At 28.8% G+C, this 25,291-nt stretch overlaps 1 protein-coding gene across 1 annotated transcript in view; it reads left to right on the forward strand.

Annotated features, from left to right (window-relative positions):
- The window catches only part of znrf2b (zinc and ring finger 2b), a 75,342-nt gene that overhangs the window by 44,995 nt on the left and 5,056 nt on the right, over positions 1–25,291 (forward strand). The window contains exons 2-4 of the mRNA XM_051131487.1: positions 1,377–1,472; positions 24,109–24,214; positions 24,293–24,375. Of these exons, the coding sequence (XP_050987444.1) occupies positions 1,377–1,472; positions 24,109–24,214; positions 24,293–24,350 (260 nt within the window). The 3' untranslated portion in view covers positions 24,351–24,375. The remainder of the gene's footprint in view (positions 1–1,376; positions 1,473–24,108; positions 24,215–24,292; positions 24,376–25,291) is intronic.

Raw genomic sequence — 25,291 nt, forward strand, 5'->3', positions numbered from 1 at the left:
ATAATACAATAAAATTTTTATTCACACAAAACTGAAATATTTTTGTTATTTCTAACAATAAATGTATATTATTATTATTATTATTATTATTATTATTATTTATAATAAAATATAATTAATAGCAATAATAATAATAATAATTACAGTTTTATTTTAATGAAAAAACATTAAATTAATAATAATAAAGTAATAATATATTAGTAGTAGCAATGATCATAATAATAATAATAATAATATAGTAATAACAATAATAGTAAAAACAGGAAAATAGCTTTTTGTTAAATAGAGATATAAAGAGAATATAAAATAAAAATGGGACAAAAAAAGATTTTAATAATAATAATAATAATAATAATTATTATTATTATTATTATTATTATTATTATTATTATTATTATTATTATTATTATTATTTCTTATATCTCATTAATAAAAAGCTACCAGTTTTAAACTTTTTTTCAATGAAAAAAGTTTAATAATAAAATAATATAATATATTAGTAGTAGATGATGATGATGATGATGATAATAATAATAATAATAATATTGTAATAACAATAATAGTAAAAATGGGAAAATAAAAACTATCTGTTAAAGAGAAGATGATAATAATAATAATAATAATAATAAATGCATATTATTATTATTATTATTATTATTATTATTATTATTATTATTATTATATCTCATTATTAAAAAGATGTCCATTTTTTTTTTCAATGAATTGTTCAGCCCTATTTTATTTGTAATTTTTTTTAATGAATTTAGTAATATTAAAAAATATATATATTACTATTATTATTATTATTATTATTATTATTATTATTATTATTATTATTATTATGCCTATTTTTGTATGTATAACCTAATTTCATCATTAATACCGTCATCTTAAATGCTTTTAATTAATAATAATAATAAAATAAAATAATATTTTATTGGTAGCAGTAATAATAATAAATACATATTATTATGATTATTATTATCTCATTAATAAAAATATTTCAGTTTTATTTCAATGAATTGTGCAGCCCCATTTAATTTTTTTAATTTTATTAATTATAAAATAATAATATAAGATTAGTAGTAGCAATATTAATATAATAATAATAATAATAATAATAATAATAATAATAATAATAATAATAATAATAGTAATAATAACAATAATAGTAAAAACAGGGCAAATAGGGATTAAAATAGGGATATAATAAATTTATTTATTTATTTATTTATTTATTTATTTATATTAGTTAGAATCCACTCACTTGTGACTTGATTTTATTTATTTTTACTACATTTAAAAATCTAGTCTTTTAAAGAGAGGAATATATTGCAGCCCTAAACTCATTGTTATTTTGCTTTGTGTCTCCACAGGTTTCAAGTGCCCCGTCTGCTCCAAGTTTATCTCTTCAGATGAAATGGATCTCCATCTGGTCATGTGCTTGACGAAACCTCGAGTGACGTACAACGGTGAGCGTCTGTGTTTTCATCTGCTTACATGGCGCAAAAAGTGCTTGAGTGGCGCTTTAAGACATAAAGGCATTGAGTTTGGATGAAGTTCAGCTTCTAGAGGAGAGCGTCATGCTGTAATTATCTCTGCCTGTTGCTTCTCATCGCACGTTAAGACCTGGCAGACGCGTCTCGCTGCTTGCACTTTTACAGTCCGCCAGTTCAGCGATTTGGCCGCTCAGAGTCAGGATTGGTGATTTGTTGTGTTGTATTCATGTTCAAACATCTGATTTCCAGCGGCTGCAGTTGTTTCATGCACAGAATCGTGCAGTGACGTGCTTTATTTAGTCATCTGAATGAAAGCTTTGTTGTTTGTGCAATGGAAATGCTGAGTTTGTGTTTTATGGAGCGTCTGGCAGATTTAATGTGTTTACTGTGTTTGTTAGTTCAGGTAATTAATGTGTCTTGTGCTGACTAACACAAGGATGTTAGGAAGCTCATTTCTGATACTAAATGATGTAGGTCGGGACATTAACAATATTATACCTCTTTATTTCACAGCTTTTTGATACTTAAAATTTGTGTTTGTGCATTGCCTCCGAAAGGACATTATTATTATTATTATTATTATTATTATTATTATTATTATTAATTTATATTTATGCATTTCCTTTAAAATTACTAAATGTGTATTATTATTATTATTATTATTATTATTATTATTAATTGTATATTTATGCATTTCCTCTAAAAGGACTTAAAAAAGTGTATTATTATTATTATTTTATTTATATCAATGTGTTTCCTTTAAAAGGACTTCTAAAGTATTATTATTATTATTATTATTATTATTATTGTTGTTGTTGTTGTTGTTGTTGTTGTTGTTGTTGTTGTTATTATTATTATTATTATTATTATTATTATTATTATTATTATTATTATTATTATTAAATGTATATTTATGTATTTCATCTAAAAGGACATAAAAAGTGTATTATTATTATTATTATTATTATTTATATCAATGTGTTTCCTTTAAAAGGACTTAAAAGGACTTATAAATTATTATTATTATTATTATTATTATTAAATGTATATTTATGCATTTCCTCTCAAAGGATTTAAGAGTGTATTATTATTATTATTATTATTATTATTATTATTATTATTAAACATTTATATTTATGCATTTCCTCTCAAAGGATTTAAGAGTGTGTTATTATTATTATTATTATTATTATTATTATTATTTTTTTATTTTTTTATATGTTTATTAAGTTTATATAAAAATTAAAATGTATATTTATGCTAATTAAAAGACCATAAATAACTGGTTGTTGTTATTATTATTATTATTATTATTATTATTATTATTAATAATAATAATAATAATAATAATAATAATTATAATAATAAAATGTATTAATTTATATTTATGCAAATTAAAAGGACTTAAGTGTTGTTGTTGTTGTTGTTGTTGTTATTATTATCATTATTATTATTATTATTATTATTATTATTATTATTTTAGCATTTCCTCTAAATGGGCTTAAAAGAGTGTAGTAGTAGTAAAATTTATAATTATGCAAATTAAAAGGACTTAAATGAGTGTTTTTGAGTGGAATATTCATTGTGATTTTAGTCAGTTTGGTCTGGTTTTTGGGGGTCTAGTCCTGGTCTTGTTCTGTCCGTTATGGGTCTGTATGTGAGTGTTTTGGATGGATGTTATTTGCCGCTGTAATCGGGTCTCGTTTATCATTGTTGGTTTTGCAGTGGTGTGTAGCTGCTGTCATACAGAATCTGTTCAGCCTTGATGAGTGTGAATTTGTTCCCTCTTTCCGTCTGAATTATTTACTCGTCTTGTTTTTATAGCCCTTTGTCATGTTTTTAGGCGGCGTCAGTTTCCATAAGCTCAACGGGACGGATAGAGTAGTTCAGGCGGCTGGGAAATGAGCCAAAGTCAGAGACGATAAAGTGAAAAATCTGATCTGAAACAACACCAGATTCATTATTGTGATAGAGACATTACACAAAGAAGCTTTAGAAAGAAATATTAAGATTTAACATTATGTAAATAATGATAATAAATGGTTATTAACTTTTAAAATGTTAATTATTTTTGAAAAATTATTGTACTTTAAATATAAAACTAAAAGCACCAATAAGTGGCATCAAGTAGCCTTTCTTAATGAGAAAGTCATTGAATTATTCATTCAACCAATTCATTCGAGCAATTGACTATCTTTATGAATGAGTTACTGAATCATTGACTCACTCAATCTGTTCAAACAGCTGATTCATTTAGAAACAAAGCTAATTGACTTTCTATATGCATGAGTCACTGAATCATTGACTCGCTCAATTCATTTAAACAGCCAATTCTTTCAGAAACAAAGCAAATTGACTCATTATGAATGAGTCACTGAATCATTGACGTACTCGATTGATTTAAACAGCTGATTCATTCAGAAATGATGCTAGTGACGCTGTTATGAATAAGTCACTGAATCATTGATTCACTTGATTAGTTTACACAGCTGATTCTTTCAGAAACAAAGCAAATTGGCTGTCTTTATGAAAGAGCCACTTGATTAGTTTACACAGCTGATTCTTTGAGAAACAAAGCAAATTTACTCTAAGAATGTGTCACTGAATCATTGACTCACTCGATTTATTTAAACAGCTGATTCATTCAGAAACAAAGCAAATTGACTTTATGAATGAATCACTGAATCATTGACTCACTCGATTCATTTAAACAGCTGATTCATTCAGAAATGGTGCTAGTGACTCTTATGAACGAGACACTGAATCATTGATTCACTTGATTAGTTTACACAGCTGATTCTTTCAGAAACAAAGCAAATTTACTCTCTTTAAGAATGTGTCACTGAATCATTGACTCACTCGATTCATTTAAACAGCTGATTCATTCAGAAATGATGCTAGTGACTGTTATGAACGAGTCACTGAATCATTGATTCACTTGATTAGTTTACACAGCTGATTCTTTCAGAAACAAAGCAAATTGGCTGTCTTTATGAAAGAGCCACTGACTCACTGACTCACTCAATTAATTTAAACAGCTGATTAATTCAGAAATGAAGCTAGTGACTGTCTTTATGAATGAATCACTGAATAATTGACTCGCTTGATTCGTTCAAAAAATGTGGATTCATTCCGTGTGGCTTTGATTGAAACGCTTTTTGGTGAACAGCACTATTTATGAGAAAAGCTCTATAACGTTCTCCTCTTGATGCCAGTTTTTGTTTCCTTTTTCCTCCCAAACTTTAGTTTTCCATGATTCACAGTGTTTTATGGTTTGAGTGGAGCTCCAACAGGTCCGCAGATGCCCGGCTGTTGGGTGTGTTTTTGGCTGAGGATGAGAAATGCCCCCTACCTCTTTCTTCCTCTCGTTTTGACGACAGCAGCTAATTTTATCTTAGTTCGTCAACACAACCGCATATAAGAGTGTAAATAAAGCAGGGCTGAGTGTAAATCAGTGGCTTCTGAATGAGGATATCGGTCTCTAAAAAACATACATGGATAATCTCTGCATATCCTTGCATAATATATTTTATTGACAGTTTATTCTCTTTAGTTCGTTGTAGTATACTGGTGGTAGGTAGTAAGAGTAAAACCAGATATTCAATGATCATTTCTTATTGTTATTATATTAATATATTAGCAATTATATTATTGTAATTATATTATATACAAAAAATAATATCTATAATATAAAACAAAATAATATTAAATGATACATATAAATTAATATTAATATTTATTTATAACTTGAAATGCACACTGTATAACATCTAGGGCATTTATGAAGAAAGCAAATAGATTTGATGTCAGGTTCTTGAGTTATGTAAGCTTTTGAGAGAGGGACGTGTGTGTTTGTGTCGCTGTGGGGTGTTTGTGAGTTGCTCTAAACACCAGATGCGTTGCTTTCCCTGCGGGACCCGTCTCAACACACGGCCTCTGCTGCTGATCTGGGCCACACACACGCACACACGCAGCCCTACATGTAGAGCACTTGGCAGTGAACATAAAGGCACAGATGATGAACAAACCAATGTAGTATCTTCAGTTGAGCTCTCAGTCGTTTGGACTGATGCACTAGTCAGGCGCTTGCCATGTTTATTAAACACACTCGGCAAATGCAATTACTTCATGAAGATTTATTAGTTTAGTTTGACAGATAACGAGAACCAGTAGACGAGTGACGTCACCTTAGAGAGTATAAAGACAAAAGAGACAGACAACAGCCCAAATCAAGAGAGAATCATTTTTTAATGAAATTGAGCTTTCCATTGATGTATGGTTTGTTAGGACAATATTTGGTCGAGATACAACTATTTGAAAATCTGAGGGTGCAAAAAAATCTGAATATTAAGAAAATCACCTTTAAAGTTGTCCAAATGAAGTTCTTAGCAATGCATATTACTAAACAAAAATTAAGTTTTGATATATTTACAGTAGGAAATTTACAAAATATCTTCATGGAACATGATCTTTACTTAATATCCTAATGATTTGTGGCATAAAACGAAAATGTATCATTTTGACCCATACAATGTATTGTTGGCTATTGCTACAAATATGAAGGTTTTTGCCTTTTTATTTTCTTTTTCTTTTCTTTTTTTTTAAGCGTTCGATGCAAAGTATAAATTAGCATTTAAAGGAGAAGTCCACTTCCAGAACAACAATTACCAAATAATGTACTCACCTCCTTGTCATCCAAGATGTTCATGTCTTTCTGTCTTCAGTCGTGAAGAAATTGAGTACACAGACGATGAACTCAGACGTGATTTGTAGTAGTGATGGGAAGTTCGGATCATTTTTCCGACTTGGACCTTTGAGTCTCGTTCAGCAAAATGAACGAATCTTTTTTTCGAGTCATTTCGTTCATTTTAGCAAAATATAATTAAAATGTTACGTGTTATTTCCCTAACACATCTACTGCTTACACAAACGTTGATCACACGACAAACAAGACAAAACTATAATGCTATAAGAAACAGAAAAGATTCATTCATTGTTTACCTGGGTCTTTAGTCTATGATTAGCTCACCTCACCTCTTATCTGACAAGTTTTCGGGTTTGAGTCGTTCGTTCATCACGTGACAGCCCCATGAGATGAACGAACAACTCAAAACAGGTGAACTAATTCCAGTACAGAACCTAATAGGATGTTGCGCATGCACGACTGAACGAGTCACTCCCCGAGACGACTCGTTCTTCCCGAGTCACACTGAAGATTTATTCAAAATGAACGAATCGTTCAAGAACGACCCATGGACGTGCATCCCAGAGCCTGTGCTAGTTTTGTGCTTAAAAAGTATACAAATTTTTATTTTCCGAAAAAAATGATGATTGTTTAGCTAGATAAGACCCTTCTTCCTCGGCTGGGATCGTTAGAGTCTTTGAAGCTGCATTTAAACTACATTTTGGAAGTTCAAAATCGGGCACCAATGAAGTCCATTATATGGAGAAAAATCCTGAAATGTTTTCCTCAAAAAACATAATTTCTTCACGATTGAAGACAGAAAGACATGAACATCTTGGATGACAAAGGGGGTGAGTACATTATTTGTAAATTGTTGTTGTAGAAGTGGAATTAATGTATTTTAAATGCGTTTTAAATATGTTTAACATTAGGATTGTCCTGTTTGTGTTATTGTAAAAATAAATTGTATTAGCTTTTTCAATGTTTTAAATTAGATTTAAACTGTATACATTTCATAAAGTTTTTTTTTTTTTTTTTTTTTTGAGTTTGAGTTTTTTCAACATTTTTCAATTTATTAATTTATATAAAAAAAATTACAAATGGAAAATATATATATTTTTTATTTATTTGCCTATTTATTTATGTTGGGAAATCCTTTGTTTTTGTGTAGAATTAAAATGCATAGTATGATAAATACATGTGTATATATTGCTACATTTTAATTCTGTGTGAGTGTGCCTGCAGGAATGTATCTAAAATAAAAAAAAAAATACTGATAAAATTGTTTATTTCTAACTAATTTTGTGTTAATAATTATTAAATAAATTATTATATATTACAAAAAATAATAATAATAAATCATACATTTTTCCCTAATTTACAGAGGACACCCACTAAAAAGTAAAACAATGTTTAACAGCTTTGTCAGTCATGTTTATAACAAAAATCAGTTTATGACATATTAAAAGACAAATTGCTTCCACCCTAAATACAAATTAGTTGTAATTCTACATTTTTTTTTTTTTTTTTTTTTTTTTTTTTTTTTTAAATGTGCCACTATCCTAGGTTTTGCCCATTTGTCAGTAAGACTTTTACTTATTTAAAACCCAATAAAATGTAATATGCTTCCTTATTCTTTTATATATTTTAATATGTACAAGTCAGAATAAGCATGTTGTTTACATATTTACATAAATATTGTTACACTAAATGACAATGTAACATTATTTTAACCAAATTTTGATATTTTATTCTCCAAAAACATATTTGAAACCTTAAAAGTAGACACATTACATACATTTAATGTGCTTTCTATGGCCATAAAATCACTTTTGTAAATTTCTGTTGACGTGGACATCCTAACGTCTTTGACCCATATAATTTTTTTATAGTTCATAAATACAAAATTAGTTTGAAATCATTTATATTTGTAGTAGTTGATGTTGTATTTAATATTTATATTTTATATATTTTTATATTTAATATTTATTTATATTTCTGCCAACATACTTAGAATTCAAATATTTATTTTTTTCCTAATATTTATTTATATAATATGTGACGCTGAACCACAAAACCAGTTGTAAGTAGCACTGGTATATTTATAGCAATAGCCAAAAGTACATTGTATGGGTCAAAAAGAGCGATTTATGCCAAATCATTAGGATATTAAGTGAAGATCATGTTCCATGCAGATATTTTGTAAATTTCCTTCTGTAAATATATCAAAGCTTAATTTCTGATTAGTAACATGCATTGTTAAGAACTTCATTTGGACAACTTTAAAATGTTTTTCTCAATATTTTGAGCTTCTGCATTAAATGTAAAAAGTTTGAGTTTTAAAACCGTTGTTTTTGTTCAGTTGCACTCCAGATATTTTTAATGACATGAAGACGATCTGTGTGACTCTTCTGTCAGCGTGCTGATTCATCTCGAACTACAACAACCTTTGAGCTTCCAGCGTTCCCATGATGCTCAGGGGCCACATGCGCTGGTCCGGTTGCGTCGCTCGGCCCGTGACCCGCATGAAGGAGCAGCAGCCTGGAGAGCAAGCGCTCGGGCCGCAGCAGATCCCGGCAGTCTGTGCAGCATGCAAACGCTCTGGCCGTATGACAGGAAATCCCTCAGACCGGAGCGAGATTGAGAGAGCAGGAAAACAGGCTCTGAGAAGCCGGGCTCGATCAATAAGTGTCCGCTCTGAGTTATCATGAGCATAACGCTCCGTTCAGCTTTAATTAGCTCTTGAGCTGACTGTGCTGCTGTGTGTTTACGCGTATGTGCTGCGGATTGTGATGTTGGCATATTGAGATGATCAGTGCTCCTGTGCCACACACATTAAATATTATGTCTTATCATTTAGTGTATTACAACGTGAATAAAACAGCTTGTGAATAGTCACTTAACGTTTTATAGCTACTTCAGAAAAGACAACAATCTAACTTATGTTAATGAGTTGGAGCCCACTTCAACCTTCAGAACGTTTTATTGTTGTTTTTAATTAAATACATGTGAGGAATGAAAGGTTGGACGCCACAGATGTTTTTGCAGAGTAGGTGGGGGAATTTTCACAAAGAAATCAGTGTAATTTAATGAATTGATTCACATGAATTTAGCAATCTGTCACGCCACATTTATTATTTATTATATTTATTTTTATATAAAAAGTACCAAGAGCACTTATTGCTGTTATTGGTGGGCTGGTGCACTACAAATAATGAGACTTTATTCTTATAATATTTTGACTTTATTCTCATAATTTTGACATTTATTCTCTAAACATTTCGACTTTATTTTCAAAACATTTTGACTTTATTCTTGTAGTTTTTCAACTTTATTTTCATAATATTTTGTAGGGATGCAACGATTACCGTTTTGACGATAAATCATGATAAAATTCCCCACGGTTAGTATTACCGTTTCATATTTTAATTATCATTTAAAACCATAAATACTGTCCAGCATAAAGCACAGTTAGGTAACAGTCTCATCTGCGTACGGCACGCACAGTAGTTTCGTTTTATGTGAAAAGATGACGGAAAAGCTGGGATGTTTTAATAGGGTGCTCATGGCATAGGCGCCGATCCGCACGGAAATGATCGAGCACGCACGGAAAAACACGAGATAGTCTCCGTTCATTTTAAGCAATAAGAAATGGATTGCAGCTTTTACGAATCAATTCTCATTTTCATCGTTCTTTTTAAGCAGTTTTTGGCTTTATTTTATTAGCAAATGCAAAGAGTGCAATATTGTAATACGAGAGGGTGCCAGCACGAATCTCTCGGATTGCAGCGGGTTTGCTCTCCCAAATATATAGTGATCATGGCTCTTCGCACCCTCAGATATTACATATGCGCCCACAAACTTTGTCCTGTGTATGCGCAATACTGCTTTATCCACAAAGTTCACAGAAACAGCTGTAATTCAGCTTTTCCATAAGCGCCATCTAGTGACTTACAGTGGATTTACAGAGATTTACATTTACATTCAGCTTGTGTGCAGTTTTTGTCCGGCCAAAAAACAGACCGAATTGTCATGTCCTTGCTGTAGCCAAAATTTTGACCAGTTGATGAAAAACAAGCTTATGTGGATTCTACACATTTAAACAATTCAGATAAGTTACCTAGTTTTATGGAGCAGAAAAAATATATATAATCATTTATTAATCAGTTATTATTTTGACTTAACTCTTTTCTTTATTTAAAGGCTGAAATGTGAGGTTTGCCTTTTATGAAATGTTTTCATTTTTTTGAACATTTATTTGATCATTTACATTAGATATTTGCACATGCCATGTAGGTTGTCAGTCATGTTGTCGTTTAAAATATTGATATCATTGGTACTCTTACTGTTTTACTGATTAGGTAAACAGAACGCCATTTTATTTGTTGTTTGTTGATTTTTAAATGTAAAACTTGAAGTAATTTATGTGTCAGTACTTTTCAAACACTTCCAGCACATTTTAACAATACCGTGATAATACTGATAACCGTGATCGTTTTGGTCACTATAATCGTGATAGGAAATTTTCATACCGTTACATCCCTAATATTTTGACTTTATTCTCGAAGCATTTCAGTGTTATTCTCGAAACATGTGGAGTTTATTTTTTTCATATTTTGAATTTATTCTCGCAATTTCTACTTTATTCTAGAAATATTTTAACTTTATTCTGGTAGTATTTCAACTTTATTTTTGTAATATTTCAATTTTATTCTCGTAATATTTTGACTTTTTTGTAATATTTCAATTTTATTCTCGTAATATTTTGACTTTTTTGTAATATTTCAACTTTATTCTCGTAATATTTCAACTTTATTCTCATAATATTTTTATTTTATTTTCATAATATTTCGACTTTATTCTCAGAATATTTCTCAAAACATTTTGACTTTATTCTCAAAATTTCAACTTTTTTTTAAAAAAACATTTCAATGTTATTCTCAACATCTAGAGTTTATTTTTTTGAAATATTTTGAATTTATTCTTGTAATTTCGACTTTATTCTAGAAATATTTCGAATTTATTCTCATAATATTTCGACTTTATTCTCAATATTGTTATTTTATTCTCATATTTTGACTATTCTTGTAATATTTTTATTTTATTCTCATAATATTTCAGCTATTCTCGTAATATTTTTGTTATATTCTCATAATGTTTCTACTTTATTCTTGTAATATTTTTATTTATTCTCGCAATTTTTCGACTTTATTCTCAAAATAATTCTACTTTATTTTCGTAATATTTCTCACCATTTTGACTATTCTCAAAAAATGTCAACTTTTGGTCTCAAAACATTTTGATGTTATTCTCAAAACATCTAGAGGTTATTTTTTGAAATATTTTGAATTTATTTTGTAATTTCAACTTTATTCTCGTAGTATTTCTAATAATATTTCTATTTTATTCTCTGAGTATTTTGACTTTATTCTTGTAGTATTTCGACTTTAACTTCAGAATGTTTTGAGAATATTCTTGAATTATTTCAACTTTAAGTCAGAATTTTGTAATATAAATTCAGAATTTTTTTTCTTAAAAGTAATTATAAAAATATTTTTTTTCTCACAGTTCAGAGTTTATATTTCAAAATTCACTTTACATACATCATGGTAGTATTAAATTTATGCTTATTTAAATAAAATTTGTACTTTTGAATTTTCCTCTATTATTCTCAGTGATGATTTTAATTACTAGAATACAATGATTTTTTTTTTCTTTTTGTCCTCAAACAAATAAATATATATAAATTATTTTATATATATATATATATATATATATATATATATATATATATAGATAGATAGATAGATAGATAGATAGATATTTTTCCAGTAAATTTCAAATAACTGTAAATGTGGGTTCAGTTGTGAGGTGAATCCTCTGTGTTTCTCTAGTTTCCTCAGGTCTGTTAACCTGTTTTTCTAAGCTTATGTGCAGAAGCAGTGCTGGTCAATGACCGTCTTGTTACCTTGGTAACCGGTCGGTTTAATCTCCTGCGTCGTGATCCGTCAAAGGCTGTGACACGTGTGTTAATTACCGTACAGGAACTGTAACGTTCACAGTACGAGCACGTAAGGCCTCGATCGGCAGCCTGTCCTCAGCTCAGGTGAGGCGGCTCTTGAGCGTCTGAATAATCTGCCCGTCTTTTGTTAAGCCGTAGGGAAGAGCGTCACCATGCCAACCTCACCACGAGCGACCTGTGACCTTTAACTCTGCCGTCTGATCAAATACAGCCACGCTTCATTCCTGTTCTTCAGTCACACTTCAGTCACTTGTTCAGAATTAACGTATATGAAGTCACCGCTCATTTGTCCAGTAGTTTGTGCCAGATGCCTAAACCGGAACTAACAGGCCAGAGTTGGCCCGTGATGACCTTTGATTTGTCCTGCCATGCAATATCACAAAAAGGGAAACAAAAACATGCCATTGGAGCACATCTTCATTTTATATTTTTGATTCTACTTATTTATTTTTGCATTGAATTGCATAGATTTTTTTTAAATAAATAAATATTTTGTTTTTATTTTTAAACATTTTGGAAACAAGAAACATTACAAAGGAAAACACTGATAAAGGTGGTTATAATTTTCGTTTATTTGTTCTAGTCTTTATGTATAAGGGTTTTTTGTTTGTTTGTTTTTTTTTTTTTTTTTGTGACTCTGCTCTAAAATGGCATACTCTTGTGTAATGTTTTTATTCACTGGAAAAAAGGTGTTAAATTTAATTAAGACAAATATTTAATATTTTTTACTCAGAAATTGCTAGTAAATTAGTAAATTTCACAGAAAAAACAAAACATAAAATTAATATAGGACCTTGTTTCCACCAAAGCATAAAAAATAAAAAAATAAAAATGTACTTATAAATTGTTTTTTTTTTTTTTTCAATTCAGAGTTTATATTTGAAATTTTTTTTTTTTTTTTTTTTTTTTTTTTTTTTTTTGAAATTTGTAGAAAATGTCATTCTGAGGAAAAAAAAAGAATTTTAATGAGAATTTTAATAAGAATTTTTCATTCAATTTTAATTTTAAACATTTTAATGTAATTATAAAAATGTTTTTTGTCCTTACTATTCAGAATTTATTATTATTTCAAAATTTATATTTAAAAATTCTGACTTTTTTCTCACAATTTGTAGTAAATGTAATTTTGAAAAAAATGTAAGATATAAACTTGAATTTTTAAGAAAAAATATTCAATGTAATTATAAAAATTTAATTTTATTTCTTGCAATTTCAAATCTATATTTCAAAATTCTGACTTTTATTAAATTAAATGTAATTCTAAAAAAAAGTAATTTATTCTTACAATTCAGAGTTTATATTATTTAATTTTTTTTTTTTTTTTTTCACAATTTGTGGAAAATGTAATTCTGAAAAAAGTATTGAGAGATATATAATCTTGGACTTTTAAGGAAAATTAATTATAAAAATAAAAAAAATAAAAAAATTTTTTACAATTCCGAGTTTATATTCCAAAGTTCTGACTTTTTTTTTTTTTTTCTTTAAATTTGTAGAAAATGTAATTCTGGAAAAAAAAAAAAAAAAAAAAAAAAAAAAAAAAAAAGAATTGTAAGACTTCTGAGACAGAAAAACAATATAATTATAAAAATGTCATTTATTCCTCCTCACAATTCCAAGTTTATATTTCAAAATTCTGACTTCTCGCAATTTGTAGAAAATATAATTCTGAAAAAAAGATAAAACTTGGATTTTTCTGAAAAAGTCAATGTAATTATAAAAATGTCATTTGTTTTTCTTCACAATTCTGATTCTGATTTTTTTTTTTTCTAATTTAGTAGAAATTAGTAAAAATGTAATTCTGAAAAAAAGAATTGTAGGATATGAACTTGAACATTTAAGAAAGAAAATTCAATGTAATTTTAAAAATGCCATTATTTTTTTCTTACAGCTCTGAGTTTATATTTCAAAATTCTGACATTTTTCTCACAATTTGTCGAAAGTGTGTGGGAAAAAAAAAAGTGAATTGTGAAATAAATTTGCAGTCTATTTTAATGTATTTTTTTTATCCCATGGTGAAAATAGGCTTACTTAAATTAAACATGAAATTTTGAAGAAGAAAGAGAAAATACAGTGGGGAAAAATTGTTGTGGAAACAATTTTCACACAGAAATTGCTAGAAAATTGCAACATTGAAGTAAACATGAAGTTTTAAAGTAGAAAGCCTGAAATAGTATTTTCAGCGTATAAAACTCACTTTGAACTCCTCACTTCAAGGACTTGGTGTTTGTGAGTGTTGCAGGATGAGTTGTATTGTCAGTCGTGTAAGTGCCGGGATTAAACGCCCAGAAGCTGCATGTGATCGCGCCTTTGATTCAGCAGGTCATGAACCTCGTTTGTCCATGTGAGACTCGAAAGTGCCGATTCAGGCCGTTTTGCACGTGTTTTCTCTGAGGTGAGGTGTGTGTTATCAGTGAAGATCTCATCACGCTCTCAAACGCTGCCAACAACTTCAGGAAAACATGTTCCTGCCTTCATTGGCGCATACTGTACATGACGCGTCAAATTCATTCTCGTACTGCAGACAGTTCATAGTTTGTCATGTGAGTCTTACAGAAAGTGTACAGGACGTCTTGTGCTCTTTCTATAATTTGCATGCTGTTTAGTTTTTGTAGCTGTAGGTTGTTGAAGAGGTTTATCAGCAGAAGAAATGCTCCGGATGAACAGAGAGATGGAGATAGATAGAGAGAGAGCGGTAATCAATACTCATCTTTCTCGTAGATACAGACCACAAAAAGAAAAAGGAGCAGGAAATCTGCCAGTGCAGACTTGATGCTGACGGATGTTTTTATTTGCACTTCTCAATCACTTATTTAAAGGCTTCAGCTGATGGATATAATTAGATTTAGAGCTCGACCAATGATTTTGTTTAGAAACTAATACTGATGTCTGGAGGCTCACAGACTGATTTTGTATAATGTGGAATTAAATGCTGCAAAATGCCACTGAGAATGACAAAAATGGACTTGCTGTGATTGCTTTTTGTTGGCAAATCTCATGTCAATTGTCCAGGTCATACCCAAAATCAACAGAAAAGTTTTATTTTTTTATATATTTCATAAAGAATTGTGCATTTTAGAACCATTAGCATTTTTGTGACATGATTTTCATGCAATTAAGCACGTTTCTCATTCTTCTCAAGAATGTGATGCATTTATATTTATATTTATTTATTTATTTAGCAGGTGATTTTATTTAAAGCAACTTAATGAGAAAAACAAGAAGAAATACGTAGAAGTGTTTTATTTTCCAGTGTTTTTTTTTTTTGTAATTTTTTTTTTTTTTCAAAAGTAATTAAACATCATTTTATTACTGTGATACAGTAAATATACTAAAACACAATTATTATTATTATTATTATCATTTTTATTATTATTATATTTATGTCTTATTTTATGTATTATTTATTTGATTTAAATTTATTTTTTATTTGGTTTGATTTCAGTAAATACAGTAAATATACTGCAGAAAATATATTTTTAGTGATATAGTAAATATACTAAAACACGATTATTCTAAATTATTTTTTAGAATTTTTTTTTTTATTTGGTCTTATTTAATTAAAATATTTTCATTTGATTTTATTTAATTAAAATATATTTGTATTTTTATTTGGTTTGATGTCAGTCAATACAGTAAATATACTGCAGAAAAAAACATTTTTTTTAGTGATACAGTAAATATACTAAAACACGATGATTAGAAGTTATTTTTTACAATTATTTGTTTCATTTGGTCCTATTTAAATAAAATATTTTTTATTTGATTACAATTATTTCATTAAACATATTTGTATTTTTATTTGGTTTGATTTCAGTAAATATACTGCAGAAAATATATTTTCAGTGATACAGTAAATATACTAAAACACAAATTATAAATTGTAATTTATACAATTATTATCAATTATTTGTTTACATAATTTAAAGATATTTGTATTTTTATTTGGTTTTGATATCAGTAAATACAGTAAATGTACTAAACCACAACAATTATTATAATTTTTTTATAATATATATATTTTTTAATTGGGTCTTATTTGATTACATTTATTTAATTAAAATATATTTGTATTTTTATGTGGTTTGATATCAGTCAATAACACAATGATTATTATAAATTATTTTTTAGAATTTATTTATTTGTTCTTAATGTAATTAAAATGTTTTCATTTGATTTAAATTTATTTAATTAAATTATTTGTATTTATATTTGGTTTGATATCAGTAAATATACTGCAGAAAATATATTTTAGTGATATAGTAAATATGCTAAAACACAACAATTATTATAAATTATTTTTTATAATTATTTTTCATTTGGTCCTATTTAAATAGAATAATTTTTTTGATTAAATTTATTTAATTAAAATATATTTGTATATTTTTATTTGATTTGATTTCAGTAAATTCAATAAATATACTGCAGAAAATATATTTTCAGTGATACAGTAAATGTACTAAAACACAACGATTATTGTAAATTTTTTTGTTTATTTATTTTTTTTCACTTGGTCTTATTTAAAAATTATTTAATTATTTAATTAAATTTAATTAAAAAAAATATTTGTTTTTATTTGGTTTGATTTCACTCTATACAGTAAATGTACTGCAGAAAATATACTAAAATACAATGATTATTATACATATTTTTTTCATTTGGTCTTATTTTTGTTTGATTAAATTTATTTAGTTAAAATATATTTGTATTTTTATTTGGTTTGTTATATTTCAGTAAATATACAAACATATGTTTATTATAAATTATTTTTACTTTTTTTGGTCTCATTTCGTTTATTTTATTTTTTTTATTTGATTAAATTTATTTATTCATTTAAAATATTTGTTTTTATTTGGTTTTATTTCATACCAACATTTTTAATTGTTTGATTTTATTAAAAAATAGTCAGTGCAACAATTACCATGAAATACAATTATTTTATAATTCAAATATTATGTTATTGTTTTGCACCATGATGCATCTAATGCATAATTTTATACATTTTCAATACTACAGTGACATCACCTGCTAGGCTTCCCTTTCTGTCCCATTCACACCGTTAGCAACAAACTGACCTGAAATCATTTGTTTTCAGTGACATAAATGTCATTAACCAATGTTTCCATTGAGTTCAGATGTTTCACTTGATGCAAAAATTATCCATATATAGAGTAGATATTGACTGGCGTGTGTGTTTGTATTTGCAGCATATATATGTGTGTGTGTGTGTGTGTGTGTGTGTGTGTGTGTGTTTGCATGAAGGCGTTCATGTTTACGCTGTCTCTCTCGGCTCTGTTTGTTCCCGTCACTCTCTGAAGGTCGCTGATGTCACGACTGCCGGTTCTGATCGCTGCAGACGCGAGTTCAGTCCACATTCCACCAGTGTCAGAGTCACCGACACCACAGCTGAGCTCCGCTTACACACACACACACACACACACTCACTCACTCACTCACTCACTCACTCACTCACTCACTCACTCACTCACTCACTCACTCACTCACTCACTCACTCACACACACACTCACTCACTCACTCACAGACTCGCGGCATGTCGTCTTCAAGAGTTTCTGAGCTGCACAAAAAGTGCAAAGTTGATCTGCATTTATAATCTTATCCTGAAATGATCTGAACTCTAAGCAGTTTATTTGTTTTTCATTTTTAAAGCATTATTTGTAGCAGTGAAGAAGCATCATGGAGTACACCATGCATGTTCCTCATATACAGTGTACAAACTTTCAACTGGTGTTGTTTATTAAACTATAAATTAAGTATTATATTTATTTTTGTATTTATTAATTTATTATTTATTATTATTTAAATATTTGGGCAAAGAAATACCCTGATTTATTTTTATTTTATTTATTTATTTTATTTTATTTATTTTTTTTTTTTTTTTTTTTGCCAAATCGCGTAAACTAATCATATATATGTGTGTTTATATATGTGTGTATGTATGTATGTATGTATGTATGTATTTTTTACTGATAATTTGATAATTTTCTAGTTTTTATGAATGATTTTTTTATATATATATATATATATATATATATATTTGTGATTCCTAATTTCTGAGGTAATTAAACACCAGTTTTTACTGATGAGTTCATTATATTTTATATATACATGAAAATGAATTCCAAAATCAAAAGAAGAATGCCTCAGATTATATATTTATAATTTAATTTAAAGAAACTGTCCATTTAGGACATTATTTTTTTCGGATATTTTGATAATTATATACTTTTTATAAAAATTATTTATTTATCATTTGTTTATATTATTTATTAAATTATTTATTTTATTATTATTTTTGTTTTATTTTATTTTTGTATTTTTTATTTTAATTTTAATTTTATTTAATTTTTTTGCCAAATCAAATGAAAACGAATCCCAGAATCAAAAGAACAGATTATATATTGACAATACAATTTAAAGAAACGGTACATTTAGGTATATGTATATAGTTTTACATTCTCATGACTTTAACACATGCAGATGTTTTAATTTTTTGTGATTTCCTGTGTGTGTGTGTGTGTGTGATATATATATATATATATATATATATATATATATACATGTATATACATGTATATACATGTATATACATGTATACATATATGGCTTTCATGCAATTATTTCTATTTTCTCAGGTAATTAAACACCAATTTTTTACCGATAATTTTACAGTTTTTATTTTATATTTTGCACAGGATAAAGGTAGTACATACTAATACTACCATACTATTTTTTTTTATGAAACTTTACTTTTAATTTCAGATGAATATGACCCAGACACATTGTTTAAAATATAATATCATATGAATTTATTTTGACTCTGGCATGAAATATGAGCCAGATTTGTTCCTGACAGGTGAGATTCCCTCAGTCTGTCCAGCTCAGCTCTTGTTTTGCTGTGTTTTCCACGTGCTCCCAAATCTGGAAGGTTCCCAGTGGGAATTGGACCCTGCACACATGCGGTCAGTCGCTCCGAGTCCATGCGCCGCTGTCATCTGCCGTCTCATGTGACCCGCTGTACGGCCGCAGCGGGAAGCTTCATCCAGTATTACGTAACAGTTAATGGCTGTGTTTATTTTAGCCGGCGAGCGTCGCAGATGTCACGGCCTCGCGCTTTAACGACGTTCCCGCTGACATTCACGGCCCTGATACGCATCCCTGCAGATTACTCAGCAAAACAGCCTTAATATCACAGCACTGCTGCGGTCGAGTACAGTACTGAGACACAAAAATACATACGGCATTTTCATCTTTTTTGAATCTCGTTTAAATATGAAAATAGTTTATGAAGTAGTGCATAAATGCACAGTATAAACAAAAATTGGTTTCTTGTGAACTGCTTTTCCCAGAGCCAAAAATAGGTCAGGGAGACAATGCGTTTGTTTTTGTTAAAGCATCAACTTTTTCCTTTCTCTTAAAGTTCCTGCAGCACGGCTCCGTATAACGGTACGCCTCTAATCCGGTTGGGATTTGTGTCAGATGACTTCGGTTTGATGTTTATTCCTTATTAAAGAGTGTGAAAAACACATTACTGTAAGACATATTGTTTGTGTTTTGCTATAAAACTGACAGATTTTTAAAGCTGAGACTTTGGAATTTCTCCCTGTGCTCTCAATCCGGGCCAACTTTATTCAACTTTATTCTCGAAATATTACGACTTTATTCTCTTAGTATTCATACTTTATTCTCAGAATTTCTACTTTATTCTCAAAATATTTCAGCCTTGTTCTCAAAATATTTCTGCTTTATTCTTGACATATTACAACTTTATTCTAATAATATTTCAACTTCATTCTCGTAATTTCAGCTTTATTCTTGAAATATTCAGACTTTTCTCGTAGTATTTTGACTTTTTTTCTCTTAATATTTCAACTGTATTCTCATAGTATTTTGACTTTATTTTCCAAATATTTCAACTTTATTCTCGTAATTTTACGACTTTATTCTTGTAGTATTTTGACTTTATTCTCATAGTATTTCAACTTTTTTTTCAAAATATTACAACTTTGTCGTAGTATTTCGACTTTATTCTCGTAATTTCAACTTTATTCTCAAAATGCGACTTTATTCTTGTAATATTTTGTCTTTATTTTCATAGTATTTCAACTTTTTTTTTTCGAAATATTACAACTTTATTGTCGTAGTATTTTGACTTTATTCTCATAATTTCAACTTTATTCTTGAAATGCGACTTTATTCTCGTAATATTACTTTATTCTCATAGTATTTTGACTTTATTCTCTAAATATTACAACTTTATTGTCGTAGTATGTCAACTTTATTTTCAAAATATTTTGACTTTATTCTTGTAGTATTTTGACTTTATTGTCGTAGTATTTCGACTTTATTTTTGAATTATTACAACTTTATTGTTGTATTATTTTGACTTTATTTTCAAAATACTATGACTTTATTCTCGTGATGTTACGACTTTATTCTCATAGTATTTTGACTTTATTTTCCAAATATTTCAACTTTATTCCCATAATTTCAACTTTATTCTCGAAATACTACAACTTTATTCTCATAGTATTTAGACTTTTTTCGAAATATTTTGACTTTATTCGTGTAGTATTTTGACTCTATTTTTGAATTATTACAACTTTATTGTCGTAGTATTTCGACTTTATTTTCTAAATATTTTGACTTTATTCTCATAATTTCAATTTTATTCTCGTAATATTCCTACTTTTATTATTGTAATTTCAACTTTATTCTCTAAATATTACGACTTTAATCTCGTAATCTTAGATATTTTTTTTTTTTTTTTTTTTTTTTTTTACCGTGGCACTAAAACGCCGTCAAACTGAAGTCATAATGAACTCTAATGGCAAATCTCTGCTGTTTTACAAGTCATATTAGCATAAGATGATGATCATTTCCAATTAGAGTATTGCGATCTGTGTTTGTCGAGTTAACCCTGGAGACTTGAGCAGTGATATTGATAATGTGTTTTATGTTCTTCCCCACGCATAAGTGTTTTCAGGAAGCGCCTGCTTATTAAAATCACAGCGTTTGTTTATTTAGGAGAAAATGATACTCGTAAATGTGTTGCAGCATTGCTGTAGTGAGCCTCTGAGGGGTTTCAAGCACAAATTGTTCAGTTTCCTCAAGTTTATTTGCTTTGCTCTGAACAGGCAGTACAAACGTAATGCACCACTGAGAGCGTGAGTGTTTAAGAAACATTGATTCTCCGTCAGTCTCTGAAGCGCAGAGGAAAGCAGCAGTGATGCAGACGACGGCCGTTCGTGTTAGAGATCTTCCGCTCGTCTGATTGATAGAGCACCTGTGCCGTTCAATTTATCAAACACTGAATCAGAACATGCGCTCGGTCTTGTGCTTATGATTCATGATGCAGCAGGAAACCACTGCAGGAAACGCAAGAACCAGCTGCCAGGGTGTTTCATTTCAATCTAATTTTACCACAATCTAAATTTGTGTCAAACTTTAGCACTGTTTCTTCAGGTAAGGCAGATGTAGCTTCTAAAGCACAGTCTCATGAATATTCAGTGATGTGAATGACAGGCTCCTCCCACCACAGGGGCATCAGTGTTTATGTGTAAATCCTCATATGATCCGTGTGAAGGGCCACAGGTGTCTGTTCACCTCGGTCTGCCAACAAACACCGACCGCTGTCATCCACACTTACTGAACTCAAGATATTAGCTCTCATCTCTTTCCTCATATTAATCATATTTACCTCCGTATGTTCCAGATCTTATGAATAATTCATTAGTGCATTTTACAGAAAACTATTTGTCTGGATAATCTCTTATCACCTCTAAAACGTTCATTTTTCTGCTGATTCCACAAAGTCTTTTTCATTTTTCAACCAACTTCATACAGAGAAAGGCAGTTAATTCATTCTGGATGAAACCGTTTCTACTTCTACAGTCTTTTTCTCATTGCATATCATGTTTCATGCTGAAATGCATGCGTTTTTTTAGTTGAACTCTGTTGGTCTTGTATGTAAACAGCAGGAATCAGTGAGAGAAGCTGTTCTTTTGACGGTCAGGAAAATAGATCTTCAGCGCCACCTTCTGCTCATCTATAAAATAGACTTTTGTTTCCAGTGGTTGGGCTTCATTCATGAAACAGACCTATTCTGTGTAAATATTATGGGTAGTTGCCTTTAATTCAAAGCATTTTGTGTTTTACGATTTACACAGAAATTTCATGAATGAAACCCGTGCTGTTTATCAAGTGTGACTTGAAATTTATTTACAGGTTCAGTTCAGCTCTGTATATATTTTGTATCCATGTATTTATGTATTTATTTATTCTTTTATTCTAGTACCACTTAAATGCTCAAATTGAATTCATTAAAATTTAATTTAATTTTTTTAATTTGTAAAATGAGATTTTAAAAATTATTTCCTTTTCCAGTTGTCACAACTGACTTCTGTCTCTTTATATACAGTGAATCTCATCAAAACATGTCAAAATAAAAAATATATTTTGTTTGATCTGAGGAAAATTAATATATTGCAATTATTTTTTTTATTAAAATTGGTTTAATTTTAATGTCTGGACAACAAAGACTAGCACGATGAATAAATGCATTGCAATTTAAATAATGAATAATATATACAAATTAAATAATAAATAATAAATTAATAATATTTATGCTGATTGGATTTTAATTCAAATAATATATTTATTTATTTATTTATTTATTTATATATATATATAATTATTGGTATAAATTTATTGGCAGTACAACAAATACTACCATGATGAATAAAAATAAATATATACAATATAAATATTTTTACATTTACAATTACACTGCAGTTTAAGTAAGTGGTACATACTATTTAAATATTTGTTTAGGATTAAGATTTTTCACAAAAATCATTGTATTCCAGTAATTAAAATTTATTTATTTATTTATTTATTTATTTATTTATTTATTTGTTAATTCAACATGAATCTCATCAAACATGTCAAAAAAATAAAAATAAATAAAGTCTGTTTTTGGGGAAAATTAATGTAATGCAACGTTTTTTTTTTTTTTTTTTTATCAAAATATGTATAATTGTAATTGCAATAAAACAAAAACTACCATGATAAGTAAATACACTGCAGTTTAAATAATAAATGAATAATATTCATTGTACGTTGTAATTTTGCTGATAAATATTGCTGATAAATTTGAATTAAAATAATTGCTAATTAATTTAAATTAATAATTTAAATAATACTTTTTTTAGTTACAATTTTTCACAATTTCATGACAATTATATACATTTTTACTCCTTCAGTATGATTATTCATAATCATGATTATGATTTATGATATTAATGGTACTTGTAAATAATGGTCTAAAATGAAATAAATGCAAAAAAATGAATTCCAGAAATAAAAATAATTACTGAAAATATTAAAGAAAAAAAAACTCAATTAAAATTTCCAATTAAATCAGCATAAATTTAATAGCAGTACAAATACTACTGTGATGAATAAAAAAATATTTAAATAATAAATATATACAATATAAATATATTTTTAGGTTTTAGACGCTTGTTTTCATAATAATTATACATGTTTTTCCCCCTTAATACAAGTATTTTTACACCATGATTCATGATATTGTGATATGTTTTTTTAAGTCATTGTATTCCAGTAGAAAAAATCATCACCATGATAAATACATAATATCTCTATATATTTATTCATTCATTCACATCATTTTTCATCAGCTACCACAATAAAATGTATTTGTTTATTTTACAAAAGAATTTTGTTTTTCAGTTGTCACATACGACTGAAAATGTCATGAAGTTTTTTTGAAAATCCTGATTCATGAATTACCACAACCTCTCCAGATTTAGTTCACACACCGACTCTGTGGCTGATTTGGTTGTTCTTGGTTGTGTTTTTTCAGAGGACGTCCTGACGAAGGACGCAGGAGAATGTGCAATATGTCTGGAGGAGCTGGTGCAGGGAGACACCATCGCACGCCTGCCCTGCCTCTGCATCTATCACAAAGGGTAAAGCTGCAAACGTACATACATGTGTTTGTGTGACGCGAGTCTGTTTCTCCTGCGTTAATTCTGCTTTTCCTGCAGCTGTATTGACGAGTGGTTTGAAGTGAACCGATCGTGTCCTGAACATCCTTCAGATTAACAGCGCCTCTCGCACCTTTGCACAGGTAACACACATTCACACACCTCGGCCTTTCTGGAAATTGAGTTGGTTAGAGAAAGCCAACTTACTAAAATGCTATTTAAATGCTAAAATTACTTCAAAAAATTTTCAAACGCTGCTCCTCTTAGAACTTTAACTCAACAAACTTCAAACTCAACTTCAAAGTTAGTTGCTGTATCTTTTCTAACTGATTGCACTTGCGGTTTTCTTAAAAATGATGATTAAAACTGGGAAAAATCCCATAATCAACTTGCTGTTAACTTGTTAATCATGCTAAAACATGGTAACATGCTAGTGACATGCTAATCATGTTAAAAACATGCTGACAACGTGCTAATTATGCTAGAAACATGCTAATTATACTAGCAACATGGTAACAATATGCTAATCATGTTAGAAACATGTTAGCAACATGCTAATCATGCTATCACATGCTAGTTTGCTAACATGCAAACATGTTAGCAACAGACTAATTAGGCTAGAACATGTTAACAACATGCTAACGTGCTAGCAACATGCTATTAACTCATTAATCAGGCTAGAAACATGCTAGAAATTTGCTAATTGGGTTAGAAACATGGTAATAACAGGCTGATCAGGCTAGAAAAATGCTAACAACACGTTAGCTACCTAGCGCTCACTAACCAAGCCTACCAATTAGAATTATGCTAGTATCTTGTTAATAATGCTAAAAACATGTTAGCAACAGGCTAATTGGGCTAGAAACATGCTAACAAGCTAGCTACCTATCACTAACTTCTCACTAGCCAAGCCTAGCAACTAGAATCATGTTAGCGTCTTGCTAATCATGTTAGAAACATGTTAATAAAATGTTAATCATGCTAATAACATGCTAGTAACTTGCTAATCATGTTTAAACATGTTAACAAAATGCTAGCAACTTGTTAGTAACTTGCTAA

This window comes from Labeo rohita, chromosome 16, assembly GCF_022985175.1.
Source record: "Labeo rohita strain BAU-BD-2019 chromosome 16, IGBB_LRoh.1.0, whole genome shotgun sequence".
Taxonomy (NCBI): Eukaryota; Metazoa; Chordata; class Actinopteri; order Cypriniformes; family Cyprinidae; genus Labeo; species Labeo rohita.